Raw genomic sequence first — 17,629 nt, 5'->3', positions numbered from 1 at the left:
TTCCTTCTCATCATCCATCCAAATACTTTTCAATTTTTTTTTCAACTCAAAGGGAATCAAGTGTTATGACAATCAATCATTACCCAGATTGTATGTATTCAAAAGATCAATGATTTATGCTAACCAATTAATAAACTTCGAAAATTGAGTTATTGATTAATAGCGCTTACTTGAAGTCTGGATGAACGAAAGAAAGTATCAAGTAATTATGGCAAATGGTATTTCTTCGTTATAAAGACAGAACTAAGTGATATATTTATTGCGTGGCTGTCATACAAACTGGCTACTAATTGGTTGTGGGAAAAACACTTGTAATTAAACACAATTAAGGGATTATTCAGTTGCGGCTGCATTGTGCTGAGAACAGTCTCAGTAGGAATCGTGCAAACGCTCCATGTTTTATCTTTATGCGATGAATGTAAACAAATGGAAACGAACTTATCGATGAACGATAAGGCATAGTTCGCGTTTTCGATACAGATGCGAAACGATTGAATATGCTTAACATGGTTGTGATATCGTAATCATAGGCTAAATATATTATTTTTTTGAAACGTCCCCTCAATGAAATTGGATGTTAAAAAGTGACCACTTTGACCTCTACCCGAAATAGCACAAAATTTATTATACGAAACTAATCTAATTAACTGACTATAATTGATGATCGTACTAAAATTATAACTTGTCGTAAACACAAAAACAACAACCGTATAATTAATTTATGTTTTGTCCACGCCCGGTGACCTGTTGCGCGATTGTTCCGAGACACGCAATCTGGAGGATATTAAAAATATTAACAATTGTAGTCACGTTATTCTGTCACGATATGACAGGATATAAATGCATGGGAATTGTAATACTCGACACGTTTGTAGGCTTTTGAGAAACTGTGTTATATTTAGGAGCAATTGATGACGAAGAGCAGATATTAGAATAAAATTTGTAACAGAATAAAAAAAATCCGTAACCGTAAGTTATTTCAGATGTTCTGCCCGATTTACAGGAAAAAAAATGTTGAATGTGTTCAAAGTACACTTACAGAAATGTCATTATAATTGCTTTTGTATACGGAGGAACATAATACGCGTAGGTACTGTACGAAAGAAGAAATACAGAATATCCTGTTCGCCTGAATAGCCTGTTCACAAATTTAAAAAAAGCAAACTAAACCATCACAAGTTAACTAAGACCATTAATGTGACGACGTAATTTAAAAATAAAACTGTAAAATGATGACGTCTATGTTTTACTTAAAGAATAATAAAAAAGTTATGAGAAAAAATAATTAACGTTTCTTTTAATGCCACATGTATGTCACGCATTCCGACGCTGGTTTTAAAACAAATGAAAACTCCATGAATATCAACGTTTATACAGCTCTTGTGTGTTATAGAAATCGTATTATGTTTTACGTAATTTTTTAACTAAACCTATTTAAGAAACCACTGCTGGGCAGAGTCTTCCCCTTCTCCCAAACCTCTGATTTCTGCTATATCTTACCTTCAAATAGAAATTTATATTTTATCCATAGCGTAGTGATATCTCCGTATAACGTGCTTATAGTGTAGAGGCGGCTCATCATTTTCCATTCTCTTGAACGGTTAATTCTTGCGGATATCATTAATGAAGCAGCTGACCTATCTCATAATCTTGTCTGCAAAGTCCCGTGTTGCGTTATCTATATTTAGTTCCACATATGCCGCATTGTTCATAACTGATACATCTCTTGACGGCCACATGGTACGATAGGCGGTAAGTTGACGCAAAGAAATTGGGCGGTCAGTCGCGTCGTCGCGTATCAAACCGACGCCTGCGTTCGTACGCTCCAACGCACTCGATTAACGACAATCGAGATATTCGCGCTTTATCGATTACAATAATCGAGTGACATTTGTTATTGTGCAGTTTAGGTTGTGATGTGTAAGTTTTAAATGTGTATGTGTGTGTAGTGTGTATGTGTGAAGTGTATAACGCTGTTTGTGATTTAAATGTAAGTTGGTATTTTGTTAAACGTTTTTATTAGTACAAAAATTTTAAAAATTGCGTATGCAATACTTACATTTATATGAATGATTACTATGCATTTCCTCATAAATGAATGCGTGTTTTATTTTATACACAGTAGGTATGTCAAAGATCCACTAAATTGTAACGACGTAGTAAAACTTTGTGTCAAGGGCCCAGTAACCCCATTCCAACGTGTTATTTAACATGTGGACAAAAATATTTCGATGAAGATTAGAAATGAGATGTTCCATGGCGATTAAAATATAGATAGATAGATAGATAGAATACTCTTTATTGTACACCATAAGGAATAATATATATATTTTTATTTCTTGATTAGACGCATAACTTTAAATATAATAGAGACTGTTAAGCAAAGTGCTTGATAAAGGCCTACTTGAAATAAAAAGTTAATTTGTTCAGGGATTTTGAGAGAATGTATTTTTTTAATTGAAGAAATAAAACGAATTCAGATATTATAACCATTATACCTATTTTATTGTCGTGCATCAACCTACCAATTGTACCTGCAATATGCACAATGAGTAAAAGCGCAACCGAACTCCGGAACAACCAATAAGGGACAAGGATCCTTTAATATAGTAACGGAATCCACACTGCTTAGTATTCCAAGCTCAGCTATGTAACAGCAAGGCTCGGTTTATTATAAGCTACAAGTCGCCAGCTAGTCTTGCATTTGATATGTCCCAAACTGTTATCTAAAGCCGTTCTGGATGATCTCATGTGTTTGGTTAAGAGATTTTTTGATACAAATTCCATGGACTCAAAGGTGACTAATGGTCGTCCACCCTTGACCAAAAAAATTATGTATGTTTTCTGGACTATTTTGCAGGGTTATCTAATGCTAATAAAGCTGTTTCTTCTTGAACTGTTTTCTCCAATGGTCTCTCATTTAATATCTTTTCCAACTTCTCCTTATTTTTATTTTTTTTGTACTTGTTTGCTATACTTTGTATGTAAGTACTGTCTATAGTATCCTGTTTGCTTCATCCATAACATCCTAGTCATTTGCCTTGTTTTCTTCGTCATAAATACTGTTAATAGTAAGCCAAAAAAACTAAAAAGCATTATTACAGGCATGAACTAGAGACCTATATCTGAATGAGCCGCTGCTAATTTTATCTGTTTGTTATTTTAATAGCGGTAACCGTCGACCTACAAGATAGTTCCTACTTCTTAAATATAGTAGAGTGATGTAATTGGGTATTTTGTGATCATTGATGCCGAATGTTTAGTGGGTACGGAAATATCTTGCGTTTGGCCACCGGCCAGTCGCTTCCATGTTTGCAGTACACGTATTGACAGTCGGCCCGTGGGACATTCCTGCAGGTGTTTATTGGGAATTGATCGTTTCGTTTGTTTTCGTGTTCTGTACGCTATGAGCATAAATGAGCTTTTATTTTTTTGGAGCTATTTGGAGTACCATCAGCATATGCCAAACATGACTGCTAAGACTTTTTGGTTCAAGTTCGTCATTAATTTTGTTACGATTCATTCAGTTCTCCTTTAGTATATATAGTTTAATAAATAGGTACTTTTGGTCTTTATAACAACCACTTCATAAATAGCTATCTATACTAATATTATAAAGAGGAAACTTTTGTATGTTTGTATTGAATAGGCTCAAAAACTACTGGACCGATTTCATAAATTTTTTTTTTACCATTACTTAGAGATATTCTTCTAGATATATTTTACCCCGGAAAATAAGCTTAAAAAATAAATGTCCATCCGTGCGAAGCCGGGGAGGTCGCTAGTTATTGATAAAACTATAAGAGTAAATTTCTATTTTATTGTCTGAATGAGTAGGAACATAAATTTTATTTACCTTGACGTTCATTGCAATTTTCTGAGAACAGACTCAATTTCAGATGGTAATCAGCGAACAATAAACGTTCCATTAATAAAACTATTTATATCTATTATACGGTCGTTAGTTAATGATTGCACCATACACATGTGGTTGAACAGACGGGCGTCCATTGTGTAAAGATACGAGCGTTGCGCGGATAGATGATTTCATCTTAAAATGTGGGTTACCGTACCGAAGCTTTTACAAAAAATAATAAATATGTGCATCGGGTTAATACGCTTCCAATCGTTGCATAAACAGACAGAAATATCCTTCCTGTGGAGGAATATGAAAGAGAGGATTTTGGGCCTTATAAAATGTACATATGTAAAGTTAATGATGAACCAGACGAGCCCCAGATGGGCACTTTAGCTACCCTTTGAAGGATATGACGCTGGTGCTGTACAAATTAATTTTGTTCGACTTTTTAAGTGGGCTTTGTGTGAATACTGGCAGTTACAATTTACAAACTCATTCAGTCTGGTTAGGTTATCTAGACGTGAATGGTTTTCGCTTATTGATTGTTATTTATGGGACGTACTGTTCGTTTTCGTATTGAATTTATATGGCTATTCCTAGCTACATAAGCATTGTCTATATTTGAGACATGTACTAATTTGCGATAGCAAAATAAACGAAAGGACATACCCAATTTGTAACTTCATCTAGATTTAACCATAAAAGACCTTTCTTATAGCTCTCATTTATAACAAGCAACAAGAGTAATCGGTCACAGTCAATATCCAGTGCACAAATCAATGGCGGATTCCGGCGCCATATTAATCGCCGTCACATGCATCAGCGTTGCGCTTGCGCAGGCAATTTATACCGATCCGCCCTTTGATGTACAGTTTTCCACACTTTAATAAGCATATTGTTAACATTTACGTCCTTATTTCAAAGCAATGAAGATCATTTTGCACTTTGTGTTCGAGCAAACGTTTCGTGGAAATTAGCTTTCGAGTTTTTATTGTCTTCGTGAGCGTACTTTTGTAATGAAACTACCACAACCTCTTTAAAGTACCTCACATTTGTCTAAGAGAGACGTTGCTTTACGACGTGTAGTGCGCTGTCTCTTTCCCACAACTGCTACAGTCTTCATGTAAATAACGGTACGTCTCTTAATGCAGAATACTTAGTAATGATCTGATTTATTTCGATTGAAATGTCAAAACAATGAGAAATGATTAGTCTGGTATTATTAGGATAGGATGGTTCTTTTATTTTCTGTTACATATGTTCGTACTCATTTTAATCGTGTGGGTTTAAACAATGCAATGCATTGCATGTGCAATTTCTCCTAGAACTTAATCGAATGAATCTATCAACATTAAAATAGTAAAACCTTTTTTTATCAGTCTAGATTTAATGCCCAAAAAGCATTCAAACCCATCGGTCAAACTAACGAATTCCCATTATATTACTTCACCCTAATTGGCGTTAACAGTTATTACATTTCAGTATAGTGACATAATTGGTACTAATAGTGTTATTGGTCTATAAGGAAAATGTTACGGGAAAGTGTGGGTTATTTGTGGCTCGACGTGTTCCATGGAAATTAGGTGTGGCTGTGAGCTGTTAATTATGGGCGTTATACTGCGTTCGAAGTAGTTCAAGAAATTGTTGCCACGTCGCTTTGTGTTGCTGATGAATAGTTCAGATTGTTGAAAACATGAGTATTTTTACGCACTTTTAATCTTTTTTGTTGGTAATGTTCTGGAGAATTTGTTCCTGTCGTATCTGTATCTAATAAGTTATGATGTTACTTGTGTTTATGCCGTCGAATTTAATGACCTTGTGAAAGTTGATGATCTAGGTGGATGAAGAGACGTACCTAATCAGTAAAGGTCAATGTGCTAAATCTTTCTTAATTCCGTATTTTCGTGAAAAAATTTCATTATATAAAATTCTCGTGTCACGATGTTAGTAACCGTACTCGTCCGAAACGGCTTTACCGATTTTTACCATATTTTATATGCGTATTCAGTAGGTCTGAGAATCGGTTGCTATCTATTTTTCATACCCCTAAGTGATAAGGGTTGTCCACCCTTAATGTTTTGTCTCCACAATGATCATCGACTGTTAGGCGGTACGTAGTTCGCCGGGACATCTAGGTTCATTATAATATAATGCCAGATTTTATCAAATGTTAGGAATCTGAACGTAGCTAATCCATTGTTTTACAATCAATTGCCAAATAGCTGAACTTAAAACTGCAGTCTAAACATTATGAAACACTTCCATCCACACTTGTGTAAAATCATCTATATTTTTAAAAGCTTTCCTCTCAGCATCGCATTAAAAAGCAAATATAGGGCAACAAAGCCAGACTGTAAACATTACCGTTTTATATACTGTTTACAGGAACCTCGTCAGTTTACTATTGCAATTAGTAAATTTGTTAACCGAATTACGTCATCTGCTCCAGTGGTTCCGTGTAAAATGGTTCATTTGTGATTTAATGACAGTTTAAATGCATTACCGTTGTATTACTGCAATGAACTGATGTTAATTCAGCGTTAGTTTGTCAACTGTTGATGGTTAATTACCTTGTTGACTGATTTTATGCCTCTTAAACGAAGTAGTGTTCAAAATAAAATTTCAGTCTTAAGTTGTTGAGTGTTGCAAATAAAATAGAACAATAGAACTTTTAAACGCGACAATTTAAAAAAAAAAAACGTCCCCTGCATTAATGAAATTATTCCTCGTGTTACGGGGGTTTCACGAACATGCAAGTCACATACACGTAGCACCCAAAGTCGCGGGCAAGGAGAAATGCTTGTCCCACACGGGTATCGAACCGGCGACACGTCGTGCTCAATGGGTTTGGCATGGTGAGCTCAAACACTTGGCTTTCCGTTTAGACTTTGACCGCCTGATTGTCCCTAATAGCGGTAAAACGTAATTCATGTCCTTATTTTATTTTTAATCTATCCTCATCACAAAATATATCCAATTCAGCCATAAACTTAAGCTCAACATAAGGACCAACATTAGCATTATAGATATTTACTACCAAATTTGCTAACCTCCTTGCTGGACTTCATGGCTCTCAATTGCTATTCAAGCTTGCTTTCGGCTACACCTGTTGCGATAGTTAAGAAATACTGTTGGGACAATGGGTACTTAAAGCAACAGCATATTGCCTGGGTCATAGAGTTTGAGGCTTGCTAAAAGTAATTGCGTTCGTGTGTGGTGCGTACGAATTATTCACAATAGGATTGCCATATGATAAAGTATTGTATTTTTAGGTTTGGTTAGTATTGTCTTATAAGTCCCGTGGTACGAGATTATGAGGTTTACAAAGCTGATTTGTGACAAGGTTGACCCACGTTGTTTAAAAAAATAGATATCATTTAAGAAACAGGATCACTCTTCATCTTGAAGTTAAATACCAAAGAGGCCGGTATTCATTAGACGGAATATCCTCATCAATATCTATGTAATTGTTTTAATTCTAGTACAGTATCTCAGAACGGTGCAATGTATTCGGACCAATAATACAATATCTAGCAGAAACTGCAATCACTGGGTACTGGCATCTGTAGGCTAATAGGCTTTTATGTAGAAAATTGTCCATTCAATGACCGGCTGCAACCAATTTACCCCTCATCCGCGAGCCAGGATTGAATTACTTGGACCACTTGGGCCACATTGTGGTGTACAAGTGAAGAGTGGTAAGCGTGACTTGGAATTAAAGCGAATTTTAGGTTATTTAGCTTTGAAAATGTATGGATTTAGAAGCAATTTTACAGACAGACTTGAACAGGCCTAACAACGTCCTAGTTCTATCAGCTGTATTAAAGATTTTCGTAATTGATATAACAATAAAAATAACGTTAAATTGAGAGTATAACTAGAGGAAAACGGAATAAAAAACCTTAATTTTTTCCTTGGGTATATTCCAGTATAAGCGCTGATATCACCTCGGTTAACAAAGTGGATCTTTTCACTTTCCCGTTAGCCCTCAAGTGATATCACCCAAACAAAAAAAGTAACGTTTTCCTCTATGAACGTTGTTAATATAGCCACGCATTTTTGCCACCTATTCACTTGCTACGCTTGCCTCTTGGACCACTTCACGATGTTATCCTCATCGGCATTCAAATTCCCTATTACTCAATTGCGGACACTTATCTCGCTTCTGCGATGACAATGAGATGTAACAGAAATAGACGCTTATTTGATACCTATTCTCGTAGATAGGCCTGTCTCGGAATTGCTCATTAAGCTTCATTACATTCGTCAATTTAGATCAGGAATTTGTGCGGTATTGGATGCGTGGGTAAGGTTTTTTGTGAGATACAAGAGCATATGAAGCATTCTAGTATAGTATATTCTTGGTCACCAGGTTGGTACTTAAGATAATGCTTTGAATATGAAGATAGCTTTGCTCCGAAAGTTATCAGGACTTTTGCAAAGTTTTGCCGAACGAGCACAAGTTACGTAAACTAGAAAATGATCCGCGGGTATGGTAGTAACACAGAAAGTTGTTGAAAACAAGCAAAGATAAACGAAATGTTTTATAAATCGCGTAAATCTAAAACAACCTTCACACATAATATTGAAATAGTTTCTGCGAAAATATCTTTAGCCATGAACTATATTGGGTACATGAAACTTTTATGCTTCAATTGTTTACATTAATTGCAAAGGAAATATAGCTTGGTTTCTTTTGAGATTTTTCCATTCGCCATTAAGACACAGTTTTATTTATTCAATGTTTCTTGGGTATACTTTTATTAAATTGTTTATTACTTATCACATTTACACGAATGATTAAAATATATTTATCACTATGTCAGCACAAAAGACACATTTCATAGGCGTATCCCCATCAATCCTCAATCCCAGAAACCAGTTTTATCCCCATCCCATTGTCTTCCGTTCTCCGAATGACCTTAACATGAGTCTGTGTATTACAGCCAACCCCTCCTAAGAAACCTCCAAGGAGGAACCTGTCAGTGTCCCCCACCCACGCCAACTCCCCCTCTTCGGGGTACAGCTATGAGCTGAGGCCTCATGCGAGGAGTCAAGACGATTTGGATGATATACAGGTAACAGTAGATCAAGTAGATCGTAGATTAGACCTTTTTAGCTCTCTGATGATGAGGTTGGTATGCTTGATGTGGTATGGTTTTTTGTCTTTAAGGTCTAAGGCTATTTCGTTGAATGGTGTTCAATTAGCTCACGTTAATAGATTGGTACAATGTATTCATAACCGATATATAATATTCATATTGAAAGATTAACTAAGCGGTGTTGAGCGGTTTGCTATTCAAAATATTGTAACATCCGAATCCCAAAAACCCTATAATACAAGTAGTATGTAGAAAAATGCAGTTTTGGTCAAAAATATCTATGCAATTTTAACACTGAAATTGCCTTAATGATTCTACTATTGTGTGGTTATTAATGTGTCTTTTCGTAAATAGGGAATCATTGTAACCTTTGTAATCTATTATCTACTTTTTACTTCTATTCATGTATGTATTTCATATAAATCTTTGTAAAGGTAATATAGGCACTATAATTAAATATGAAGCCATGCAAAGCTTAAGAATTTTAATGTGGAACGATCTATGTTAATGAGGTTGTGAAATAATATTATAAATCACGTTTACGTATTTGTAAATTGCATTTCAAAACACTGACTTAATTGAAATGTTTAAATTATTTTAATTTGGAAAAGTGATATCGAATGGTTGAAATATGAGGTTCAATATCATTCTAAAACTCGAAATTCTTGTTACAGGGTGCTAAACACTACCTCAAACACGGCCGCTCGGTGGACCAATACGTAGACGGCAAGCTATCCTACTTGGAATACGAGGAAAACCACAACTCGCCCAGAGTGGTCCCTATACCCAACCCACGACCCAGTCTCAAACAACGCTCACAACCCGTCGCCATCACGGCTATGTACGAAAACATCGTCATCAAAGAACAAAACCCAAGAAGAAAACTCAGAAGAAACAACTTCGTTCCAAACGACAGCTATGAACCGAGAATGAACGACAACAGAGTCAGAAAGTACTCGAACCAAGAAAAGTCTTCCCTAGAAAGTTTGTTAGACGATCAGTCGATGAATAGCCCGAGCGATTGTGAACGTTATTACGATGGGCATAGGGCCGAGATGCCGTTGTCGCCTACGCATTACGAGCAGCCACCCACGCCTGATCACCCGCCACCGTCTGCTAAACAAGCGGAGAACTGCATTCACGAAAGGATCAGGCCTTTGAGCCAGGTTAGTCCGAAATAGACTCTATGTAGTGCAAAAGTTGTTTCAAATTAACGGTTATCGAACTAATGATATTAATCCTTAACACAACAAGACAAAAATCATTTTGGCATGATTGGCATGGTCATAGGAGTTCCTAAATTCTAATATCGTTCTAAAATGAAGATGTGCTCATTAAATTGTGCTTGTAAATATTAGTTTAGATTTTACACGTATTAGAATATATTTTATTGTTATTTTTAGTAGATTAAGTAGAATCTTCGTTTTAGAATATATTAAATCACTTCTGTGTCACTATGTCTCTAACCTTACTTATATGTTAAGGGAGCTCTTATGACTGCTTATATCATTATTTCTTTGACCTAAAGTCTATTTACGTATTAAACTCTTATTATGTTTCCTGCTAGAACCACACTGTTTAAACTTTAAAAAAATAGCACTCTATTCACTGAACACTAAAACGTCACTCAATTTTCAGTGGGCATTAACTCTCTTTTCTTTTCTATAAGCAAAACTTAAAATGTAGAGACATTTCGTTAAAGGAAAAACTCAATTTTAAAGTTGAGTGTCGGCTATGTATTGATAAGTATAATGTTTTTTAACACCGCACAAAACACGCCTTGCATGAGCATGCTAAAAAAAAAGAAATTGATATCAAATAAATATATTTTCGAACATTTCAGCTAATTATGGAGGTAGTTGAAGAGATAAGAATTAGAAAAATGTCGCAGGGTAACAAAGCGAATAGCTGATAAATATGTTTTATTAATATCACGGCGATACCAATAAAAAGAAATGGAAAAATATTTAAACCTGTTGCTTGTAACGCCTGTAGTGTTACAAAGTACAGTTTTAAAGTTGAAAACACTTACGCATAGCCACGTTATTGCTCAGTGTTTTTTATAAGGCGTTGCTGACAAAACCAACTTTTCTTCTTTAGCAACAGATTTAAGTATTATCCTCAAGTTATGTGGTAAAACCGTAACTGTTTAGCACCCTAGTCTTAAACCCTGTCCATGGCCACTCTTAGTTAAATGCCATTTCATTTTAATGTATTGAAAATGATAAATGGCACGAAAGAGCGAACATTGTTAAATTGGTATGACAACTTTTTTCAAACAAAAAGGGTTTATATTATTTACATATGGTGCTCTGAAGTTATTATTAAAAAAAAAGTATATTAGTGTTGTCTGTATATAGAATAGTTTATTTTTTATCCGCTAAAGTATTCCGTAAGGTGCTATTTTAGTTGTAAGTTGAATTTTAAAATCGTTTTGTGAAATATGTTTTTTACATTTATAATTTGGTAAATATACGCAGTTTTCAAGTTAAAAATGATTATAATTCTTAGTGAAGGTTTTTCGTATAAGAGGCAAATGTGGCTTCCAAAAAACAGTTGTGTTGCTCATTCAGAGACTGCTTTAATAAAAATACAGACGTTTGCATAAGACCCCTTAGAGGGCCAAACACATGGTTAATAGAAGACTTCTATTGTCTCTTACACGAAGGACCTAATCATTTTCATAAAAAAGTTATTATTAAATTCTGTTTTATGAAAACTTAGTGTATTTTATCAAGTTAACTGAACTAATGTGTCACCTAAATAAAGTAAAATAAATACGCATTATGCATTTACATACCAGTAGTGATTCCGAATTTATAAGCATTTACTATCAATGCATTTTATAAAACGATTTTATGAATGTTCTTGTTTGTGTTACATTTTACCAACATGACAGTATATTCAGTGCGTAGTTGTTATTCCCTTAGTTTTTATGAATTGGATTTTATTTTGCAATCGGAAAGACAATTAGACTGATATTATTTAAAATCTAAACTGTATCCGACGTAACTGTGAAATTATAATAGTTATTACGAATTTATTTAAGTTTTAGTGTATTATTTTTGATTTTATTTAGTTTCGCAATAAAATATTATTTTATGTGATTTTGTTTTTTTTTTGTATATTTTTATCGCTTTATTTTCCTTTGAAATGTTTATATTTTTGTCGTTTCTAAATATTCGTTAAGATTCTTTTTTGGCAAGATTCATTATAGGCGCCTGAAGAAGTAAGTAGTAACTCGTAGTACCTGTAGACATTGCTTGGAATCTTTCTTAAGGCGTTTAGTCCAAAGGCAGACAGACGGATGTACCGTACTGATTTAAATAGCAATCCCCATGGTGTAGATTTTGCAGATTATAAAAACATAATCAACACAAAGATGTCATGTCGCCAATTAAATACTTTTTGGTCTATTTATTAAAAATACTGAAATATTAGAAGAGAAAGTTACCGTCGTAAAATGAGAGCCTTCGTAAATTAACTAAGCAATGCATCCTTATAATGAGAAACTTTTGCCTGAAGTTTATTTGTCAGTTTCCAAAGTTTTAAGAACTGATTACTTTTACTGATTTTGAGAACTTATTTGAACGTAAAATTAGAACAGATTATTAAATTTAGCTTGAAAAGACGTAAACAAATATTTTGAGAGCATTAAATTATTTCGAATTCGATATTGTAACATAGTTAAACCTATATGGGTTACTCGTACCAAATAGGTACCAAGTCAAGCTAATTGTGTAGTGACAAGCGTATTGAGGTCACCCCGTTTTAGAGCGCAAATTACAGGAAACAATGTTACATCAGCTGGAATTATAGAGAAGGTAGCTAGGACAAACTGAGCTATAGATGTTAGTTTGATTCTCTACCGTGCCTTACTTAGAAATGGACTTCGTTGAGACATATCTAGTATTGAAGAATAGGCATTAATGTGTCCCACGACATAGTAATGTGAGGTCCGAGAGTAGATTTAATTAAGGTCTCCGGTCCAGAGTGAGTCGAACTTTCGAAACGACAGGGTTTCGATGAATCAAGCTAGGGACAAACAAATTTGTTAAAAAAATAACACCCATAAGAGTTTGGACTCCATTTATCGAAAATTAAGGACTCCGGCTTGCTCTGAAACTTTCAGATAGCCCGTGAGTAAACCGTTATTAACACTATAATTTATCCATCAATAATGTGTGTACCGAAACAACTCTAAATCGACGTGGGGTATCGATTTGCACATTTGGAACCTAGGTATTACGTTAATATACCATCGACTTCAATTACAACATTTGATTTAAGGTAAGTAGGTACTTACGAATGATGCATGGATTACTGGACAAAGATAAGCTTATATAAATCTGTTCATACATCATCATTTGTAAAAAGATTCGTAACTACTGTCCAATATCCATGATGTGGGATATAAAATTTGTATTATTTGGTAATGACCTTAATCTTTGCCTACTATGTTGACATGGTGCTGCTGGTTTGCTATTTCCGTTTTAATCTTCTAATAATAAAATTGTATTGTTAATCGTTGATGGGTATGTATTTCGGAGTAAAGGGGTTGTCAAAAGTAGCAACTTTATTTGGTTTTGAAATATAGGTAATATAATATTCAGGATATTGTAATGGAAACGGAAATCACTAATCCGCAGTAAGCCAGCGTGGTTATCAATGCTCAAACCTTCCTCATGCAAGAAAAGCCATGGTTTTGGGACGTACATATATATAATAGGCTGGTATTATTTATAACTAAGGCTTGGCCGAGACTATCGATTATATCAATCGATCAATAAACAAATCGTTTTACCAGTATTTTCATTGCACAATATAATTGATCGTACTATTCGTACTATTGTGCAATAATATATATTATAAGTATTTGAACGTCTAGAAGCCTCCTAAAACAAAAACTGGAACACTAAGGATTTTGACATTTATTTAGCTGAAAGTGTTTTTCAACACATGCTTGGTGTTAACCTAACGACTCAAATGTTTTTATGAGCAGATAAGAATGCAGCTGATTAGATTAAGCAGTTTTGAACACTTCGGTATGTCTTAATTAAGTACATTCTTAACATGCAAAGAAATACTTGCATAATGTACCACAGGAAATTGTTCACAGTTTTAATATTCTTGCTGTAATGAAGGATATTTTTGATTGCTTAGTTTTTAGTCTAATTGGTCGCTTTATTAGCTAATCTAGCTAGTAAAATGAGGATCTAGAACAATATTTAACAATAGAAAGTATCGCATGTAGACAGAATGTCATTAATTCTCATCTTAGCATCAATTTTCTTCAGTAAGTTTTTGTTTGGAAAAGTATCGTAAGTATATAAAGGACTAGCAATAAATATTTTCTGTTAAAACCATTTATAAACCTGTAGACCCTCTTGTCCTTTACCTATTTGGGTTACTAAGAGACATCAATGCATGTTTTTTTTATATTCACATACATATGTTAAAAATTGTCCATAGGGGTTCAATTTTCACTAGGTGACTTCTACAAAAAAACTTAACACTTAAAGACCAATTCTCCTTACAATGTTTTTCTGTCCTATAGGAATACAAGCGGAGATCAGGCCAACGTGACAGTCAGACTGAGACTGACATCTTCCTTCTGAGGGCAGCTTCAGCGGCGTCAGTGGCCAGCGGGGCGACTGACAGGAGCGGCAACACTGACAACTGCGTCGAGGAATATGTCTGTGACGTGCCTTTTGCTGGTGAGTCCTTTTTACTTTTTAAATGAAAAAAATTGCTTATTGAAGGGTTTTCTTCCCAGGGTTTTCCTTGGGCCCATGAAATAAAAAAAGTTTTAACTGGAACTCATAAGGTTTGCAATGCAGGATGGATTTTGTTTATCAGGTATTTGGACGAACGAATAATGTGATATTTATTGGTGTTTTTGTTCCTCTACACGTGTTAATAGGGTCGCAATTGACTTGTACCCAGTTTCTCGAGTGATAGTTTATTTCTTGTTTTATTTATGAGTGCAATTTAACAACTGTAGGATACTTTAAGATATTTTATAGTCAGTTTCGAACAATTTACAAATATATTTAGGTTTATAACCTGTGTTAGATAGTACACAAAATAATTAAATAACTAAAATATTCAATAAAATTATTTCTACCAGATAATTAAAATCGACCTTGGCGAATAGCCAGATTTACAGAAAGATTATTGAATTGAACAAACTTTAAACAATGTTCTTATTGTGCTATGAAAGCGTTCATGTGATGTTTCCCTGAGTCATGCCCGATATTGCATGTTTTGTCCAACATCTCGAAACGTTCCGGAAGGGAGTTGCAAATGTACACAACGTTGTTTTACGACGTGTTCTCAATGTACGTTTCTAGGAATATGGACTGTTGCAAAAACGGGAAAGTGGGACAGGTTAATAGTTACGTTTAGTTATTATTAAACGTTTTCTTAAGCTTAATCGTAATCTTCTGCGATTTTTTGGGACAGAAAAAACCGTAACAATCTAACTTTGTAAGTGAAGTTTTGGGCAACTTTTATACTCAAAATATTTCCTTTTGAAAAACAGAAAAGAATAAACAAATATGTAACTGATAAGTTGATTTCATACGTCGTTACGTCACAGTGCAGCGCTGCATTTTTCCCTATTTTCCTTTGTTTGTGGTGCAAACACGCCATCACGCGCCACTAGGCCGGCAGACAGTAAACAGAATTGTTCGCCACACAACAACCGAACACTCAAAAACTTCACCACTGTTTGCTCTGCCAACGATTTTTACCATTTTTCCCCATAAACTTTTGTTGGGTGTTGTGGTGAACTTTTTGACGGGTGACGTTTTGGGCTGTGTAGTAAAATTGTGGAAAATATTTAGTATTCAAATACTAAGGGCATGTACATTTTGTAAGCAACGTACAAAGTACACTCACCTACTCATACACGAATGAAACTACCGGAAAAACCATGAAGAAAAAAAACCATTTCATACCATCAAAATCACTAATCACAATATTTATAACCGCTATCACGCTAAAGAGAAAACCTAACCGAATATAAATTTGATTAATCTCCCTCCAATCGTAAACGACACTGCATACCTCAGTTTCACATTTTCGAGGTACCTTACCTACCTACCTTTTATCCATAAAGTATCACACACGAGTTTCGAAACAGCTACCTATGCCATGATTACCATCGCTCGTTCCCAGCACATGCATTAATAAATCGGCTTCTATGCCACGAAGGCAATTACTTTTTTACTTACCAATCAATCTCTATCAGACAGGCCGCTAATGGCAATAAACATGCGTAATAAGTTTCGTTATTGAGTAACTGGTGACTTGTACTGATACTTGAGGTGTTAGACATTGGAGCTTTGGACCTCGTTGATTAGTTATGTTTGGTTTCGAATGTTGCTGTCGATGTGGCAAGCTCGTATTATGTTTGGGGTATTAGTAATCTTCACGTAGTAAGCTTCCTGTTCCATACTTTCGAGTTGAGACTGCGCTTTGACATCATTTTAATTTGTAACCTTAATACAGTTTATATAATTACCTTAATATTGTCGAAGATGGCCGACTAGTCGAAACTTAATGTTAGTACAATTCTCCAATTATTTTCAACGTCTGCAGTTAGTCTTGTCTATAACAACATTCAGAATTAGTATTTGCAGTATTTGCTTGATCCACAAGCACATTTCCTGGCGTTTATGTGTGACACAAGTACTTATCCTACGCAGGGTCCCGAACCCGCAACACGTGGTAACCTATAGGTACCATTCGGCTATCCTTGCAGTCTGAAAAGCAAAATAATCCTACAATATTTATTTACAAGATCTTTCTCTAAGATCACGTCCAGAGAACACGCCTCATTATTTCCAAAGCCTGCGTCACGTCCCTATAATGACAATCACGATTTTGGTGTTCCCATAATAATAGGGCCGAAGGTATTTTTATTATCTGACCTTTAGAGTTTCAAGATAATACGTTGTTATGTAGGTAATTGATATAATTTGCGTTCTGTGTTAGCTTGTACGCGATAATGGAGGATAAATTGGTTTTAAAGTTGAGAAATTTGTGTTTTAAGACGTGCAGGTCATAGGAATGGAAGTCTTGTGTGAAAGTGATAGTTAATATTTTGAGGAAATAAAAAATATATTTCCCAGTTTACTGAGATTTCGGGTCGGCTTCCTATGTTACCGGAATCAGCTGATCACATATTGTACGTTGTGCGTACTATAATATCTGATCTCAATATAAAATTTTACAGAGTGATTTACTATCATTCAATCAAAACTACAATGTTTTAAAGACTGTCGACAAACGGTAAACCGTTTGTCGACAGTCTTTCATACTTTCCGAGGCATCTCTGACAAAAAATATATTTTTTCATGTTAAATGTAACCCGTACTCTTAGTACATGACAGAAAAATATGAGTAGGTATTCATAAACATTCTTTTGAAAAAGGCAATTACCAATAGGCGTAGCGTAATTTGTCCATAGCTGTGGTAACTTTATTACCGCGTCTCGTGCTGTGGTATTTATTAGACGGGCGTTTACCGCGAGTGCGTTTGCGCTCCGCCACGGTAGTACTATAAGACCACACCTACCACGAACCTTTAAATGCAAGTCCAATAAAAATAGTCAGATAGGAAATGTCGACTCCAGCATTTTTAAAAAAGACATGTAAAGGTG

General features: G+C 34.9%; 1 protein-coding gene across 7 annotated transcripts in view; it reads left to right on the top strand.

Annotated features, from left to right (window-relative positions):
* The window catches only part of LOC113500038, a 120,562-nt gene that overhangs the window by 34,743 nt on the left and 68,190 nt on the right, over positions 1-17,629 (top strand). For 6 of the 7 annotated variants that reach the window (XM_026880693.1, XM_026880692.1, XM_026880694.1 and 3 more), the window contains exons 9-11: positions 8,806-8,937; positions 9,636-10,127; positions 14,519-14,678. In XM_026880693.1, coding sequence (XP_026736494.1) covers positions 8,806-8,937; positions 9,636-10,127; positions 14,519-14,678 — 784 coding nt within the window. The remainder of the gene's footprint in view (positions 1-8,805; positions 8,938-9,635; positions 10,128-14,518; positions 14,679-17,629) is intronic. The other variant, XM_026880695.1, reaches the window with a different exon arrangement.

This window comes from Trichoplusia ni, chromosome 13 (genome assembly GCF_003590095.1).
Source record: "Trichoplusia ni isolate ovarian cell line Hi5 chromosome 13, tn1, whole genome shotgun sequence".
Classification (NCBI taxonomy): domain Eukaryota; kingdom Metazoa; phylum Arthropoda; class Insecta; order Lepidoptera; family Noctuidae; genus Trichoplusia; species Trichoplusia ni.
This window is presented reverse-complemented; position numbering and strand designations above follow the sequence as displayed.